Here is a 15,654-nt window from a genome sequence, read left to right on the forward strand (position 1 = left end):
TTTAGAGATCTTCATAAATGTATTTAAGTGTATAGATTAAAGAATAAAATACATTAACTTGAGGTGCACAGGTACTATATCTATGATAAGGCTATTTATTAATCAATCTTGCGTCTGCAACTGTCCTGAGCAGGTTTTTATAAAGAACTCAAGCTAAAAAAAAGAAAGATGTCAGACTTTACAACCAGGACTTAAAATTGACTTAAGACTTGCACCTTCGTGGATTAGTAAAAAAGTTCGATTGACCCGTTCCTGGTTGTAAAGCACGAAAGTGGGACGAATCAAGTTGTGCAACGTATATGAAAAATAGCGGTTCTAGGAATATTGTCCAAGTTATTTCATTATGTACATATTCACTAATCAACGATTTTTAAACGTACATTTGGCCTAATTTCGCACATACAATTACTAAAATTCACAAAATACTGTCTCTTCAACATCACACAGTTTTACAAACTGGCAAAAATCATGTAAAATAAATTCAAAAAAAAAATTTAACACTGACGATAAAAAAATTAATAAAACTACATAACAGCTTAAACATGATGTGTATATACATGGTGTAACTTTGTGCGCCTACAAGTTATCCTCACACAAGTATAACAAATCTGTAAAAAAGACCGGAGTTGAGTTTCTCATTCACCACTCGCACATTATGTACCAATTAGCCCTCCTGTTCACGTCGTGGGAACACATTAGAAAAATAACTTTGTTACGGGCGCAGAAAGTTCGTTAAAAATCAGAAGTATTTTACAAAACGGATTCGATTTGCTTGATTTCCTTCTCTCCCGGACTTGAGGCGGTCTCCACGATTGTGGGGATCGGGCCGCTGTCTAGTCGCGTTTTATGGCCTGGACCCATTGTAATTCCTGCGTCGTCTTCCTCCTCGTCTTCGTCGATCGGCGTCAGAGCGTCGCCTTCACCAACCGGCTGCTCCTCCTCTTCTGAGCGCTTCAAACACGGGGCAATGAAGCTGGTTATGGCCGAAATCGCAAACAATGAGCCGGCCACGTAGAACGGGATGTCGTAGGTTTTCGTTTTATCGTAGATAAAGCCAGCTAGAGGGGAGCCGACAATGGCTGCAGCCCCACGGAAGAGGATCAACAAACCGAACGCGTTCGTCAGTTTATCTAGACCCAGGAGGTCCACTAGTATGATCGAAGTCAATGAAATATAGCCGGCTAGAATAAAGTGTGTTTTAATTGGAATTTCTCTTGGGCGAATAACTTACATATCGCGATTCCGAAAAACACGGCCATGGCTATGTAAGCACCATATGAGTGGCAGAACGGTGTTAGGGCAACCGAGATGGCGGAAATAACTAGACAAATATTATTTACAAGTAGCGCATTAACAGAAGGGAAGTCAGCGAAGTATCCACAGGCGACACGGCCGAACGTATTCGTAATACCAATGATGGACACCAGGAATGAGGCTTTTCCTTTTTCGATGCCCTAGAAATGCAGACGTGGGTTTTTGCCGGAACGAGTCGCTACCTCAAACTTACATCCTCAACGGCGCAGTCAACAAGATAAACGAACGGAATATACAGTCCAGCCATCCCGAATAAATTCGATATTCCTATAAGTACGAAAACGGGATCCCGCAACAGGCTCATGTCCATCATTTGTCCTAAGGCTGAGGTGAAACTTTCAGGCAGTACGAGGCAAGGGCAAAGATCACCAGCTGCAAACAGCGTGTTATTCGCGAAAATCGCGTAGTGATCACTCACGAGATCCCTCAGATTCCAGGCCTTTGGCTTTCGGGATGCTCATGATGCTTTGCCTGTAATTCGTGAGAGATTTTTGCGATTGGTGAAACTCTGGAAGATTGACGATAGATCCCGAGTAGAAAATGTCCTTCCGTGACATTGGTCGGACCATATTCGAGCGACTTCCTCCACGTGGTAACGACAGTTTCGATGTGCAAGCTAGACTTTCAACGTCCACCTGCAAAGTAATCATACACCCGTTGTGATAAGCCTTCGGATAATTCAAGAGCAAGTGCACTTGGAAAAGCTCCAAATTGTGAAATCCGGGCTATTCCTGCAATCACGCTACAATGCATGACCAGGTGTTTTTAGGCACACCCACCCAATGGGCCGGCATTCGGTGCCAAATATAAAAGAGGAAAACCGACAATTGATGAATCCTTGTTTTTGCTGAAAGCTCGCTAACGAAACTTATTTGCAGGGTTCCACTAATAAATCGTCTAATTGTTATTATTTTAATGTGAAAACGTACACATTTACACTCTTAAGTTTTCCTTCGGAAATAGAAGTAATGACGCAAACTACTAATTAGTAAACAATGGTAACGCATTTAGCGCACAAAATGATTTAAAAGTGATATTTTTTCGTGTTTAATAACTGTCTCCTTAATAAACCTACGACGTTTTACACGTAACTCATTTCATTTAAATTGCCACTTTGTTCGTATTATTATTAATGAAGGTAACCACGTTTTTGAATAAATTGCTTTTGTAATTTCCAGAGGAAGTTTTTCGCTTTGACTTATCGATTGTTAGACCAAACATGTGCCAATTAATTAAATACTTGATAATTTTTATAGTTTGGCTAAATTGGGCCCTAAGCCGATAACAGTGGCACATTGTAAAAATTTTACTGCCTCGGTGACATCTTAAGACAACAGATTAAAGTCCAAAAACAATAAATGTTGATAAACCAAATGCGAACAAATAATATTTCGCATAAAGTGGTTTAGTTCTTCTCAAAAATCACCACTAATGTCAAATATTATGCAAATAAAAACGAGATAACGAGCAGTCCAGAATTATATAATATCACCTGCAAAAACATGAAAGAGTTGAGTAAATATGGAGATAGACAGTTTACGACTCTTTCTTCTCAGATAAATTTTAAGCAAAATATTTGCAAACTAATTTTTTATTCGTATGAAATTTGTTGACTTTATTTCCAAGATAATTTTCCTAATTTAAATACCAATTCAATTAAGCAGAAACACTGTATTGCTTTTTGGCAAGAGCTACAATCGTCGTATTTTTTTCAGTTTCTTAGTAGTTCTTACTCAACTCTAAATATTTGTGTACAATCATTTTGAGTTCGCAGTTTTAACACTCATACTTTTCTCTACTTGTAAATTTGTAATAATGGGTTTCGGACAAAAGCACTCAAACCACAAGTGCGATAACAAAAAAATGCAAATGTTGTTACGCAATTCACTTATCCAAATCTGTGCAATCAGTTACAAATAACAGTACACTTACCTCAACTTTATCTTTAATAATTAAGTACTTGTACGTAACAACTTTTGATTGGTCGATGCCGAATTTTCCTCTTTTAAATTTTCATTGAGTGGCGCGAGTAATTCGCTACTCACCTCGCTGTTATTATTTCTGCTAAGAAAGGAAGAAGTTGAGTTATTCCTCAACTTTCTCATATCACTATTCGAACTCAAAGTGGCTCTGGACGAAGATTTGATCGGTCCTAAAGTCGGCTTGAACTTTTCCCCTACTGAAGTTTTCCTAATTCTATCAAACGTGGGTACGGACCCGTTCTTCGGCAAGCCTTGAACGTGCGTGCTGAAGGCCGGCTGACTGGCATTCCTCGGCATCTTCGAGGAGGAATTATCGGGTGTCGTCCCAACTGGGGCAGCTGGTGCTTCCTTACTAACCCCCGTTTTCCCGTCTTGTTGTTTCAATTCACTTAAGCGCGGATTCTTGGCTGTGGGTCTAATTTCCGCAGAGCTTTCTCCGGGACTCGGCGATCCGGAGCTTCCGCTCTGGTCTTGTACTTTGACTTCGGCAATGGTGGGTAGCGTGGGCACGGTGGGTATGGGAGTGATGGGTGTTCCTGGGGCCAGCTGGTCCAGGTTGAGACTAGAATGCACTCCGGGGTCGATGTTCAGCGGCTGCTTCATGCGTTTTTCCATGGTACCGTCTGGTAGTTGTACCATGAAGTACGACCCCCCGATGCTGCCCCGTTCCATTTGGATTCGCCGTTCTTCGGCCATTCGTTGGAGGAGCGGCTGCGAGTTGGACTCTTTGGGGTACTCCAAAGGCCGCATCAAAGCTCCGAATATCACGCAGTTGAAGATCATCCCGGCTAGGATGAGATTGGCGCCTCGCCAGCCGTACTCATCCAGGAGGATTGTGGCTAAGGGGGCGAAGGCGAAGGTGCCGACCCCTGAGCCACAAACGGCGATGCCCGTGGCTAGGGATCGCTTCGTTTCGAAATAGTAACCCACACACACCACTGCCGGTAGATAAATTAACCCGAAACCAACACCGCCGACGAAGCCATAGATCAGCATCAGCCAGTTTACAGTTGGACAGAATTGCGAGAGGACGAACGCCGCTGTTGATATTAAACTACCGGCGATACACACAGCACGACAGCCGAATTTGTTGGTCAAGGCGCTCACTACAGGACCCACACTAAGGTACATTCCCGAGAGTAACGAACCGACCCAGGCTGTTGTTCCTTTGGTCTCGCCGTAATAGTCGACCAGTTTTGGAAGGAATATGCCGAAAGTGTAACCTATACCGTCTACGAGCATGTTGCACATGAAGGAGGCGAACACCACGACCCAGCCGTAGCCTCCATCCGGCGGGGGAGGCAAGTCGTGGTAGTCGCAATACGATATTCCGTCATCGTCTTCCTCCTGCTGCTCGGCAGTCAAACGGGCCGCTTCTTCGCATGCCACCTCACTGTCAGTCTGAAAACAAGCAAAAATACAATTTATCTCAAAAGACAGTTAATAATAAAAGGCACACGTTATTTTGCGAGGAAATAATATATTTTCATAGCGGACGATTGCACCCTCTTGTATGATTTACTCTCCAACCTTCAGATTAAAAATAACTTATTCAGCGTGAATAATTTTGGTTTGGGCTCACAGAAAATAGTAGGAACGGATCATAAAAAACATTATGATATTTACAAAAATTGTTAATTCCTATTAAATAAGAATAATACTAGATAAATCAGTCGATTACTGACAATTCTGGTCACAAAAATTACAGTTTTGATTTTCACTATAAGTGTTTTTTAAAGCTCATGTTTTTGAATATTTTTAGATTAGCCCGCGTGTTGTGTTACGAGTTTTTAGTGTTATTTTTATTAGTTTCTTTATTCTACTTTGTATAGTTTAATTATTGCCATCTTCCGGCTATATTTTTAGAGCATGCACAATAGAACTACAGTGAAATCTCCAATAAGCGGACACCGACGGTGCCATGCGTTGTGTCCGGTTTTCCTCCAAAATTTATATAATTTCTATCAACAGTAGATGAAATATTTTGCTAACTATATGAAAACTTTTGAAATAATATGTATCTTTTTCTCCTTTTCGATATTAATTTCCTCAAATGGATTTTTTTTAGTATCTGTATGGGTGGAAGGCGAACATTTCTTTTTTCAAACATCCTCTATTGAACTAATAGTTTGAACAGCGTTTTTACCCTTGTTCAAAGTTTTTACGGCTTTTCTGTTTCTTGTTTCTTTTCTTGACATTTTCGAATTTTTTTTCAGGTTGCATTACCTTTAGCTTCATTATCTTCCTTTGTTAGAACTGTTTTTTCAAAACTGATAAACCCTAACAAATCAATCAGTTCTGATGGCTATTATTGAACTAAAAATGAGGCTTAATATGTTTATAATTGCTTATTACTTAAGCTCCTCGTTTCTTAGATAATTTCCCAGTTTGATATTCATTTATTCGCAACCTTGTTTCACATGGTGTTCATTTATGTGCATTAGAAAATATTAAATGGTGTGGTCAAAAGTTCATCATCGAAGGCAAATTTAAACAATATTAAGATTCCTTTCCCCATTAAACTTTCATTAGCTAATTCAGGAAACAACGCAAATGTGAATCGGTTGCATCTTGGCTTGCCTGGCAATTTAGTCACTTGTTTGTTGTTTACTTATGAGACCTGCCATAATAGGGGCCATTTGTAATGGGTTTTTGCTAAGGGTCCAAAACTAGATTTTTTTCTAGTGGCGCCACGGTTTTCCACCGAATAAAGTAAACAAATTGACGTGTGTTAAACCCTGAGAGCGTTGCCAACAACACGAGGATGGAAAATTTCGCACAAGTTGGTGTCAAAACAGTATTCAAATTCCGCGTGCATACCCAAGGACAATATCAATTGAATTATTTTTAATTCCGTTTAATATAGAAAACGAGTTTTATTTATGTCAATTATGAGACGTGCCAAATGATACGCTTGTTCGAGGTTGAATGAACCAAGTGCAAGAACAGTGCTTTATTTTGTTTAAATAATAATAACCGACACGGTAGTGCGTTATTGTTTATTGTATAAATCATTCTAATTCAATTAGATGCGAATATTTGTGTAATTTATTTGTGCGATTGGCGAAATGTTCCTTTACTAATTCGGGTGATAAAAACCGCAAATTCGAAAGCAGGAATTTAAATGTCTCCAAACGTTTTATTTGCTCAATGACAACAGTCACATTTCGGATCAATGGAATTTTTTCCACTCTGATCCACGTGTGTTATTTCTGTGTTCGGGAACACAACAATTTCCCCTCTCAAAATATTTAGATCTGGATTCCGATCGAATAAGAAAATAAAAATCGGAAAAACATGCATTAATAATAATTTATGGACGTTTCAGAAGCGACTTGGATAGAGCACATGTTGAAATCACGTGATTTCCCTGGAAATTTTTTGTATCAACCACATTCGTGTTATATCATTGGTATTTATCCAAACACACACCTCTTTTCTTTGTTTTGTGAGTAGGCCAATTTTATAAATTCAATTATGTATGGATGGACCCAAGGTTGCGGAACGAATCTGTTTACTATCGATTTTTTGCCAATACACCTGGATTTGATATTTTTATTTGTTTACGCTCTGAATATGCCAGTTAAAAAAGGTATCTGTAACGTTTCGATAGAGACACTTCCTCATTTATTAAAGACAAATACTTGTTTTCGGTACGAAAAATTAATTAACACGTTAAAATTTCACTTGCCACTTAAAGTTTTCGAGTGAATTTACATATGATCAGAGGATAAATTTTTAATCAGTCACAAAAAGCTCTTTCAAATTTTAATTATCATGTGCATGGCCGCTGCCAAGTTCTGCAAAGCTCATTACAAAGAAACAACTCCCTCATTTAAAAAATTCGCTGACAATAGATAATAATTCTCGTAGCATATAGTTAATTTATTTACGCATCAAACAAATTATTTATAACCGAGTACATCAGAGCGATTTTATGAAAAAGTCGGCTTTGCTTTGTTCATTTCCCTTCTGCATACATATTCTCAAGGGTGGTCAATACAGCACTGTACACCCCTCTATTGTAGTATTTTTCAATGACTCATTGTAAAATTGTACGTGTTGTCGACCAAAATGTTAACCGTATTTCCTGCACGTTTTACACACCATACCGTTTAATAATATCAGTTGACCATGAAGATGAAAGTTTTGATGGATTCATGCGAACATTTTAAACAATTTAATGTTTCTTTGCGAGTATTTAATGTTGCATTTTGTGTAACAATGCTTTTCACTTTTACTGCAAACATGTCTATGTGGGCAGTAGAAATCACGTAAAAATATTACAATACATATTTATGAGTCATAATAATTTGTCTTAAAATAAAAATATAGACTATACTCCCGTTTTTCTATTTAATTTTGCAAAATCATGCCAATTAATAATATATTTTCGTTTTTTCTGTAAATATGCAAATGATTAATGCAGTTTCCTTTAATTACTATTTATCCAGCCCTTCACATTTATTTTACGCCCCATTAGCAACAATTACAAGAAATAAATGCTGGAATAAAAGCTTTTATTTTTACGTATCATCTGTCACTAATCGCTGAAACCGATCTAATAAACGAAGTGGGAGGACATTGAAATAAACAGGCCAAGGCTTCTGCAAATTTCCTATGCTAAACTTGTGCTAGAAAGTGAATGTGACTGAATGCTTAATTATTTCAGTATTTTTTCAGTTTCAGCGGACTAGCTGCTGAAATAATTTAATGAACTATCGCTAATCACTTCAAGGCCAGATATTTAATCCCTAGTTACACACACTACAGTGTCTATTTGCAAAATAATGTGTCAATAGGTTTTTTATTTCGTTTTGTCGGCTTGCCGAGTAATTAAATAAAATTAAATAAATAAAAAAAATTACGTGATTAATGAAAAGAAAGCCAAACGTGCAGGGGCATATTTGAGGCGAAAACAAGTTATTTATAACGTTTTGTTTAAGTTGGGTAAGCTTGTGTATTTCATGTCGTTCGCAAATATTGCGGTGGTTGAAAATAGCCCATAAATTATAATTTTATAGGCGTCACGTTATCAATTTAATTTTGATCCTTGCTTCACGTAAAACCGTGTCACTCGGCACGTTATTGAATGCTAACATGTAAATTCAACCGATAATAATAAAATCAGCAAGTCTCGGGCTTAAATAAAGCAGTTGTATTTAGTTTTAAGGTTACGAGACCAATGTACGCTTTCGGTCAAAGGAAAAGTACTATCGGTGATGTTTCCGTTTTTGACGCTTTAAATACTTTTGTTGTTCTCTGGGCGATGAGTCAATTACCAGGACGATGTAATTAGACTGGTCGGAAATATTTTTCATTATTCAGACAACTGTTGCGTGCTGAACTGACCGCAAATTAATCCAAGCTTTTTGTGAAATGGAATCACAATTTTCGGGCCATGGTGCATAAATACATAAAATTCTTTTTAGCGTTAATTACTACAACTAAAGCACGTACACGTACTTCTATTTTTAGAAAAATCGGCCAAACTTGTTATGTCCAACACTTAATTCGTCTAACTCGTGCGAAAAAATAGCAGTTGGTATTTGTGTTAACACTACTCGACTGGTTTTCAATTACATAATTATGATCTAAGCGCTTACAACTAAATGAAAAAATGTTCGCTTTGTAGTGAAACCAACTCACCATTTTCCCAGAAGCGAAGTTTCTTCAACTGTGAAGCTACAGTCTAGCACTGACGGCCATTATGAATTTTTCAAGTGGACTGGCTCTAAATTACATGCATTATTTGATATCAACTGATAAATTGATTACGATTTGTTTTCTTTAGAAAAATACTTTTCCTTATCTTTGAGTGCATGTTCACATGTAGGTATGGAAAACGTATCACAGAGACCGTCGATACTACTGCATGGTAATTTTTGGACTAATTTTTGGCGAAAACACTTACCTGAGATAATTAGATTTCTTATCTGAAGTGTATGTAATAGTGAATGGTGATCATATATTATCCTCTCAAGATTTCTAAGGTCATAGATAAAATTAAGTTTGCACTTAGCCAAGGGATCTGATTTTTTTAAATGGCAACCACTATACAGCGTGTATTGTAATATTGTATTGGTAGTTCTAATAAATAATAGTCATCTGACTCTTAGGTCCTGCTCAATGAAAATATTTTCAAGATGGTGACACTTCCGGTTATACCGGAAGTCGCTATCAACTTCCTTATTTTAAATGGAAAGCTTTATTTTTAATGCGTTTTTGGATTATTAGAGTTATTTTAAGGTACTTTTCATAAGCTTCAGGTTTTCAATTTTTTTTTTGATTTGCACCTTCCAGTTCAAAAATCGATAACTCTCTCATTTTTAAAGATTTGAAAATATTTTTAAGCTCATTTGAAAGAGGAAACCTAGGTCTTTCCTTTGGTGTTTTCGATTTTCTAAAAAATAATAACAAACCCCAAGTATGGAATTTTTAAAACACAAGAAACGTAGGATGTGAAAACATCTCTTGTGATAGACAAACAAACAATTTATTCGGTTCAAATTACAAAATAATTGATAATACTTCAACCATAATACTTCAAAAATAATTTTTAAAAATACTGTCCTAATTCAGAACACGTAATATATTGTCAGAAATGCTAATTTTCCAGACGAGTAAGTTTTTTTATTTTAGGACATTGCAGAGGGAACATGGAGATTAAAAATCAATTGAAAGATTTCAAAAAGCACACCGGAAGATATCCTGAAGTGTTTGTTAGTCAATCAGCATAAAAAATAACTTTATCAGTAATCTTATCAGACTTTGCCCTAATCATTACAATAGAACACTATCCTGGCACAAAAAATGTAAAACCATGATTATCAAAAGTAACGGTGATACTTTTCGTAATAAAGGCGATAATTGCGTTGTTTTTGATTCCGAATCTGGGTTAACGTTGGATTTCTATCAATAAACCGCGAAACGAAAACTTGATGCACTTTGCATCGCCCACCCACTTAATTACTGGTGATATAACAATATCAGAATCAGTTTTATTATATTCATTTGGCCAACTTTCACTTCCATACGAGATTTTATCGATTTTCACGTAGCTGGCACCACATAACATAATTTTGTCATTGGCCTCCAAAACTTTCTATGGTTTATTTCGAATTTATTCGCAGGATTAGTGCTAAACTTTCTCAAATCAAATTTGTGTGCCTTATCATCCCAATCGCTTTGATCTGGTTGATTCAGGTAACGAGTGGTTTGTTTCGTAAACAGACTCGTTTGCTGCATCGAGAAGAATGCATAATGTCCAACTCTATCAATTAAAATTTATGTGGCGATAGTTTCACGATTCATTCCCAAGGCCACGATATACATAAACTAGCGACTTATGTAATTCAGCAAATGGCTACAGCCACTTTAAAAGTCGATCATGGAATCCAATTTATCGAAGACAGCAAGCTCGAACGATTATAATCTACGCTTGTTTGGTGGGTAAATAGATCTTTAATCACATGATAAACGCTGCGATTAATTTATTGTAGACTGGGATGTCTTTTATTGGGAACTCGAGCATCAGATTGATTGAGTTGTGATAACAAGATACGAAAATTACTCGGAAACTGGGTCGGGCGGGGTATTTTCAGTGCGTAAACTCTTTCCCGAAATAACGCCGGTCAAGAACAATAAAGTTTCATTGTTTAAATGAAGCTGACGGTAAATAAATACCGGTGACCCCTTGCATTTCACCTTCGTGCCCACATCCTTGGAGGCCAGATTTTTCAAAAATTTTGTTGTATTATTTTCGAGGGCGTGTTGTTGCCAATTCAAAATGCGAAAATTCATCCCAACGGAAAATTATTTCTGGCCAAATTCCACTTGATGGTGATTGGCAGACAGTAGTCATTTTATGACCGTGTTCAAGGTCTTATTTTCGGTTATTTTCTTCGACTTTTTGACTGTTGCTGTTTACAATGTTAGTAAAAATAGGCGCTGCGTTTGTCGCAATTTAAAAATGAATGGTGTTCTCATACCCTGCTGATTTTCCTGAGTCTTGGCTGTTTTGCCGTTTTGGCCAGATCTGAGGAAGACATAACGGCCGTAAGTTTGAAAAGGCCGCGTGAAGTTGTGGCGGCTAGTAATGGCTCACACTGTACAAAGTGCACTCACTCACTCCACTGCACGCACTCCGTTTAAGGGGTTCCAACACCCCAATCGCTTTCGTATGCTCCCATCTCTAGTCCACGTGGTACAGTGTTCTAGTGAAGCTCCCAACTGCTCGTGAAAGCGCCCGAGTTTGTTGTAAATATAAATTCACTAGATATAATTGTAACGTCACCGGCGATGGCGGACCGAACAGGCTCCCATTTCGATTAAGTCGTTGGCAATTTTCTCTTTGCCTTAATGTGTACTTAACTAGCTTTCATTAACTTTGACTCTTTTCACAAACAATCGATACTCGAAAGCTGCTATGTCTAGGGCTGATAAGGCTTCATATCCCCTGCAGGGCTGTTGGTCTTTACGACAAACATTCCATTGCTAATATTAAGTCTCTAATCTGTGCTACAACATAATTAATCCCAAAATTATAAAAACTGGGATTTATGCCGACCAATCACCATTTACTGCATGCTAACATAACAACCGACACAAAATTGCTCAGTTATCACTGCATCAAAGTTGATGTTTGTAATTTATATTTAGTACTTTAATTATTCAACTAAATTTTTTTTATCAATTAAATTCAATTATAACAACTAATTTTAAGATAAAAGCGACGTTGGCGTTTTTATAGTTTTGAAACAGCCAATACTTCGTTTTAATCGACATAAATTTGTCAGACGGTTCTAGGAAAAAAATTACAAAAGTTCACATTTTTCCAAATTTTGGTTTCCCTGAAAAAATCGTTTCAGCCACTTATTTCAAATAAATAGTATTCTTGCGTGGGCACATGTTTATTGGCGTGGTACGGTTGTACGGTAAACAGTGATCAGCTGGGTTCGAAAATTCTTTCTTTTAGAATGAAATAAAACCGAAAATAAAAAAATCCGTCTATTTTTACATTTTTTAATTAATTGTCGAGATAAGAATCGCAAAATTATCGATAAGAGGAAGGATTTATACTTATCATTTATCAATTAATTTTCTTTGTCTTCATTCTTTGATTTGTTTGGGGTCAAGAATTTTAATGTTAAATGTCGACATGTAATTATTCATGTTTTGTGTGATAACACTAACAATGATATTATCAATGCGGAAACGTTCCAATGTTAGTGCAGTTCTTCCAATCTTGAATAAACGGATTAAAGTCCAACTGTATTGTCCCCAAAAGTAAATAATTTAAGTTAAATTTCATTATTCATAAACGTTACAACAGTCATAGTATTGGTGGTATTGGCTTCCTTTTACTGACTCAATTATTCACAACAGAGCTGGCATGAAGTGGCGTCGTCGTCTACGAACGTCTTATTAAATAATAATTGATTTAATTTCAGTGTGTTTAGTAAGGGGAGCTTCATATTAGTCGTGATGAATTTATTGATTTATTGGCAGCAGTTATGCACTTCTAGATATGTTTTATCGTATGAATTTCCATTAAAAAAACAGAACAGGACTTTTCATTTTAAAATTATTTTTGAATAATTTAAAGAACCTGAACAAAAATGCTTACATCATCGTTCTGATAGGTGAATATTCACCACGCTCACACAAGATAAAATATTTCCACTAATTTATTTATCTGACATTCTTTAAAATTCAATTATTAATGTGGCAGAAGAAAAACAATATTGTTGAATAAATGGCAAATTATTGTTAAATATGTAAATGTATTCACCAATCCAGAGGCGAATTTTTAATAGGCCCCACTTGACCCTATTTTATTGTACACAGGTAGAATAAAACTAATCAGAATCACTATTAAAACAAAGAACAATGTAGTTAAATAACTAAGCAAAAAAAATTTTTTTTTAACTCACTCTAGCAAAGTTTTATGAACTTTTGTATGCTTTTACAACCCTCTGGAGTTGTTAAAAGTCTAAAAAAAATCCATACTTCGATTTTTTGATGTTTGATTTTTCCAATTTTTGTCGCGATTTTGGTCGATTTCGGGTAACCGGAACATTTCTCGAGCAATAACTCCGGAACTATTAGAGATGACCCTATGAAGTTTATTATCGTTGGAAAGCTCTTTAAATTATCTATTCTTTTCAAAAAAGATCATTGTTCTGCGACAAATAGTTTTCGAGAAAATTGCAGATAAATGCAAAAATTGGTAAAATTTAAAAAAATTCATAACTAAAAAACTATTGGGAATTTGGCAATTTTCTTGATGCCAATCGATTATCCGGATTATTTTGCACCGGTAAGGATCAAAATAGTTCCACTTTTTCGAATAGTTTAGCCGTAATTGAGAAAATAAAAAAAATAAAAAATGGCCAATTTTAAAAGTGTCTTAAAATAAGAAAAATTAGAAGCATTTTCTTCTAACTCTTTTAGTGTGGCCGTAATCGGCCTTTGAAAATTGATTTTTTTTGCGAGATATCCTTGAAAAACATTAAAACATTGACAGTTAAATGCTTTATATAATTTTTAATAACTTTAAAAAAAAAATTAATTACGCCTTTGATATTGTGCAGTTTATTCTGTTCATTGACCCTTGATTCTCGAAAGGGGTGCTTTTGTAATGTGCTCCGAATATATGCAACCAGACAAACAATCAATATGCTAAAACTTTTCATAGTATGTTATACTACTTGAAAGTAAAAACTTCAATCCTGTCGCATTTTTCTTAATTTTTTTATTAAATTATTATAATTACAGTGGAAAATGTGGCGATTGTTGAAAAGAGATTAAGATAAGATCGTCTTAATTTTGCTTTGAATGCGAAATCAATAATTTAAATAGTAATTACTCTTTCACCCTCTGAAAATTACATAGGGCTGCACTAGTTCAGTGCACGCATCCCTCGCACACCAGCCCTAGCAACCATTGATCAAAATTCCAGAAAACTCGTTTAAAATAAACCGTATCGAACACCGCATAAAAAAATGTATACCTAAAATATCATGAAAAAGCGCTAAAAGCACGGTCACATTTCGTGAAAAAATGGCATGCAGGTTGAATGAATCATCTCACCAAGACTCCAGATGTTCGTCTTGAAGCGTATTTTTCCGGGTCATCATCAGCATCTTCTCTGCTCTCGGCCTGCCCCATGGCCCCTCCGGGGGCTCATCAACGAGGCCGGCCTTCAGGTGCAACCGTCCCTTCGAAGCAAGGAACGAGCACACACCACCCCGGTCTGCGCTTACCCTACCGTTACCTCGGTTACCCCGATAATGACGTCAAGTATTTAGGGGATGAAACGGCGCCAAAAACTTTCGGTTGGCACCAACGTCGCGGGATTACCAAATACGAACGGAAAACTGACCGTTTTTTACGTTCAGATTAGTGATAATTTTCGTAAACAGCAATTTGGGGTCTAGGAATAAAACCAAATGGGCGATTTTATTGAACACTATCAATGGTTTTTTATTAATGTTTTTAAATGAAAAATAAATAAATGCGTTCGGTGTTACACCCTGACACAGATTCTATTTGTAGTTAATTATAAATCAACCCAACGAAAATCATAAAAAAAATATTATAATAATCTTGAACTAATAATACAGGGTGCGATTATTTTTTATGTTTGGCGCAAATTATCTGCATATTGACACAGGTGACGCCACTTGTCAGTGCCTGAGTGTGGCTAACTTCACGATTGTTATTGTCATATGGTCATAAGTTAAAAAAAATGCGAGACATAAGAAAGCCAATTCCCACAAGCACATTGCTTAGGTTTCCTATTTTATTTGGAAGTTTCTTAGCAATAGCAAGTCTGGGGCTGATATACAAGTATAAATTTAGAGGTTAACGGTTAGTTCTCAATTATTTGTTGCAGGGAGTCTTGGATGGGTGATGTAGAAAAAAGTAGACGTGAAATTTTTGATAAAAACAATATGGAAAATAATCCAATTGACACATTTAAACGAGATGTTGCAGCAAAACGATAGTATAAATAATGTTACGAATATTCTTTTTTGTACATTACGTTATCGGTTTTCTATTGAATAAGTAGTAGCAAAATAAATGTAATAAATAATCTTGTTTTTAGACCAAAAATCAAGTTTTTCTTCTTGTTTTTATAAAACTAGAACAAAAAAATCACTAAATTTAATCGAAAATTACTAAACCTATACCTTTTCTTAGCGTTTATTTAGCACAAGCTCAATTATTGCGCCAAATTTCTTAAAAGCGTTCATTATCTTGCCAAAAGAGTTAGCTTTGGAAATTTGACATGTGTATATCATGTCATCTTTGACTTAAATCAAGTTTACTTTGATCTGCAAACTTGAATTTT

The 15,654-nt window shown here is 36.2% G+C and overlaps 1 protein-coding gene across 3 annotated transcripts; it reads right to left on the minus strand.

Annotated features, from left to right (window-relative positions):
* On the minus strand, nt 1–14,571 carry LOC662983 (uncharacterized protein). 3 transcript variants are annotated; one of them, XM_008192084.3, is made up of 6 exons: nt 14,391–14,571; nt 3,360–4,697; nt 1,733–1,949; nt 1,508–1,686; nt 1,232–1,454; nt 1–1,181 (listed from the first exon to the last, which is right to left on the minus strand). In XM_008192084.3, exons 1-6 carry the CDS (start codon nt 14,466–14,468, stop codon nt 751–753), a joined length of 2,466 nt encoding a protein of 821 aa, XP_008190306.1. In that variant the 5' UTR covers nt 14,469–14,571; the 3' UTR covers nt 1–750. The 3 variants fall into 3 exon arrangements, with proteins under 3 accessions (XP_008190306.1, XP_008190307.1, XP_008190309.1); XM_008192085.3 differs by lacking the exon at nt 14,391–14,571 and adding an exon at nt 11,288–11,568; XM_008192087.3 differs by lacking the exon at nt 14,391–14,571 and adding an exon at nt 8,946–9,149.
* Between the last annotated feature and the right edge of the window lie 1,083 nt (nt 14,572–15,654).

This window comes from Tribolium castaneum, chromosome 4, assembly GCF_031307605.1.
Source record: "Tribolium castaneum strain GA2 chromosome 4, icTriCast1.1, whole genome shotgun sequence".
Lineage (NCBI taxonomy): Eukaryota > Metazoa > Arthropoda > Insecta > Coleoptera > Tenebrionidae > Tribolium > Tribolium castaneum.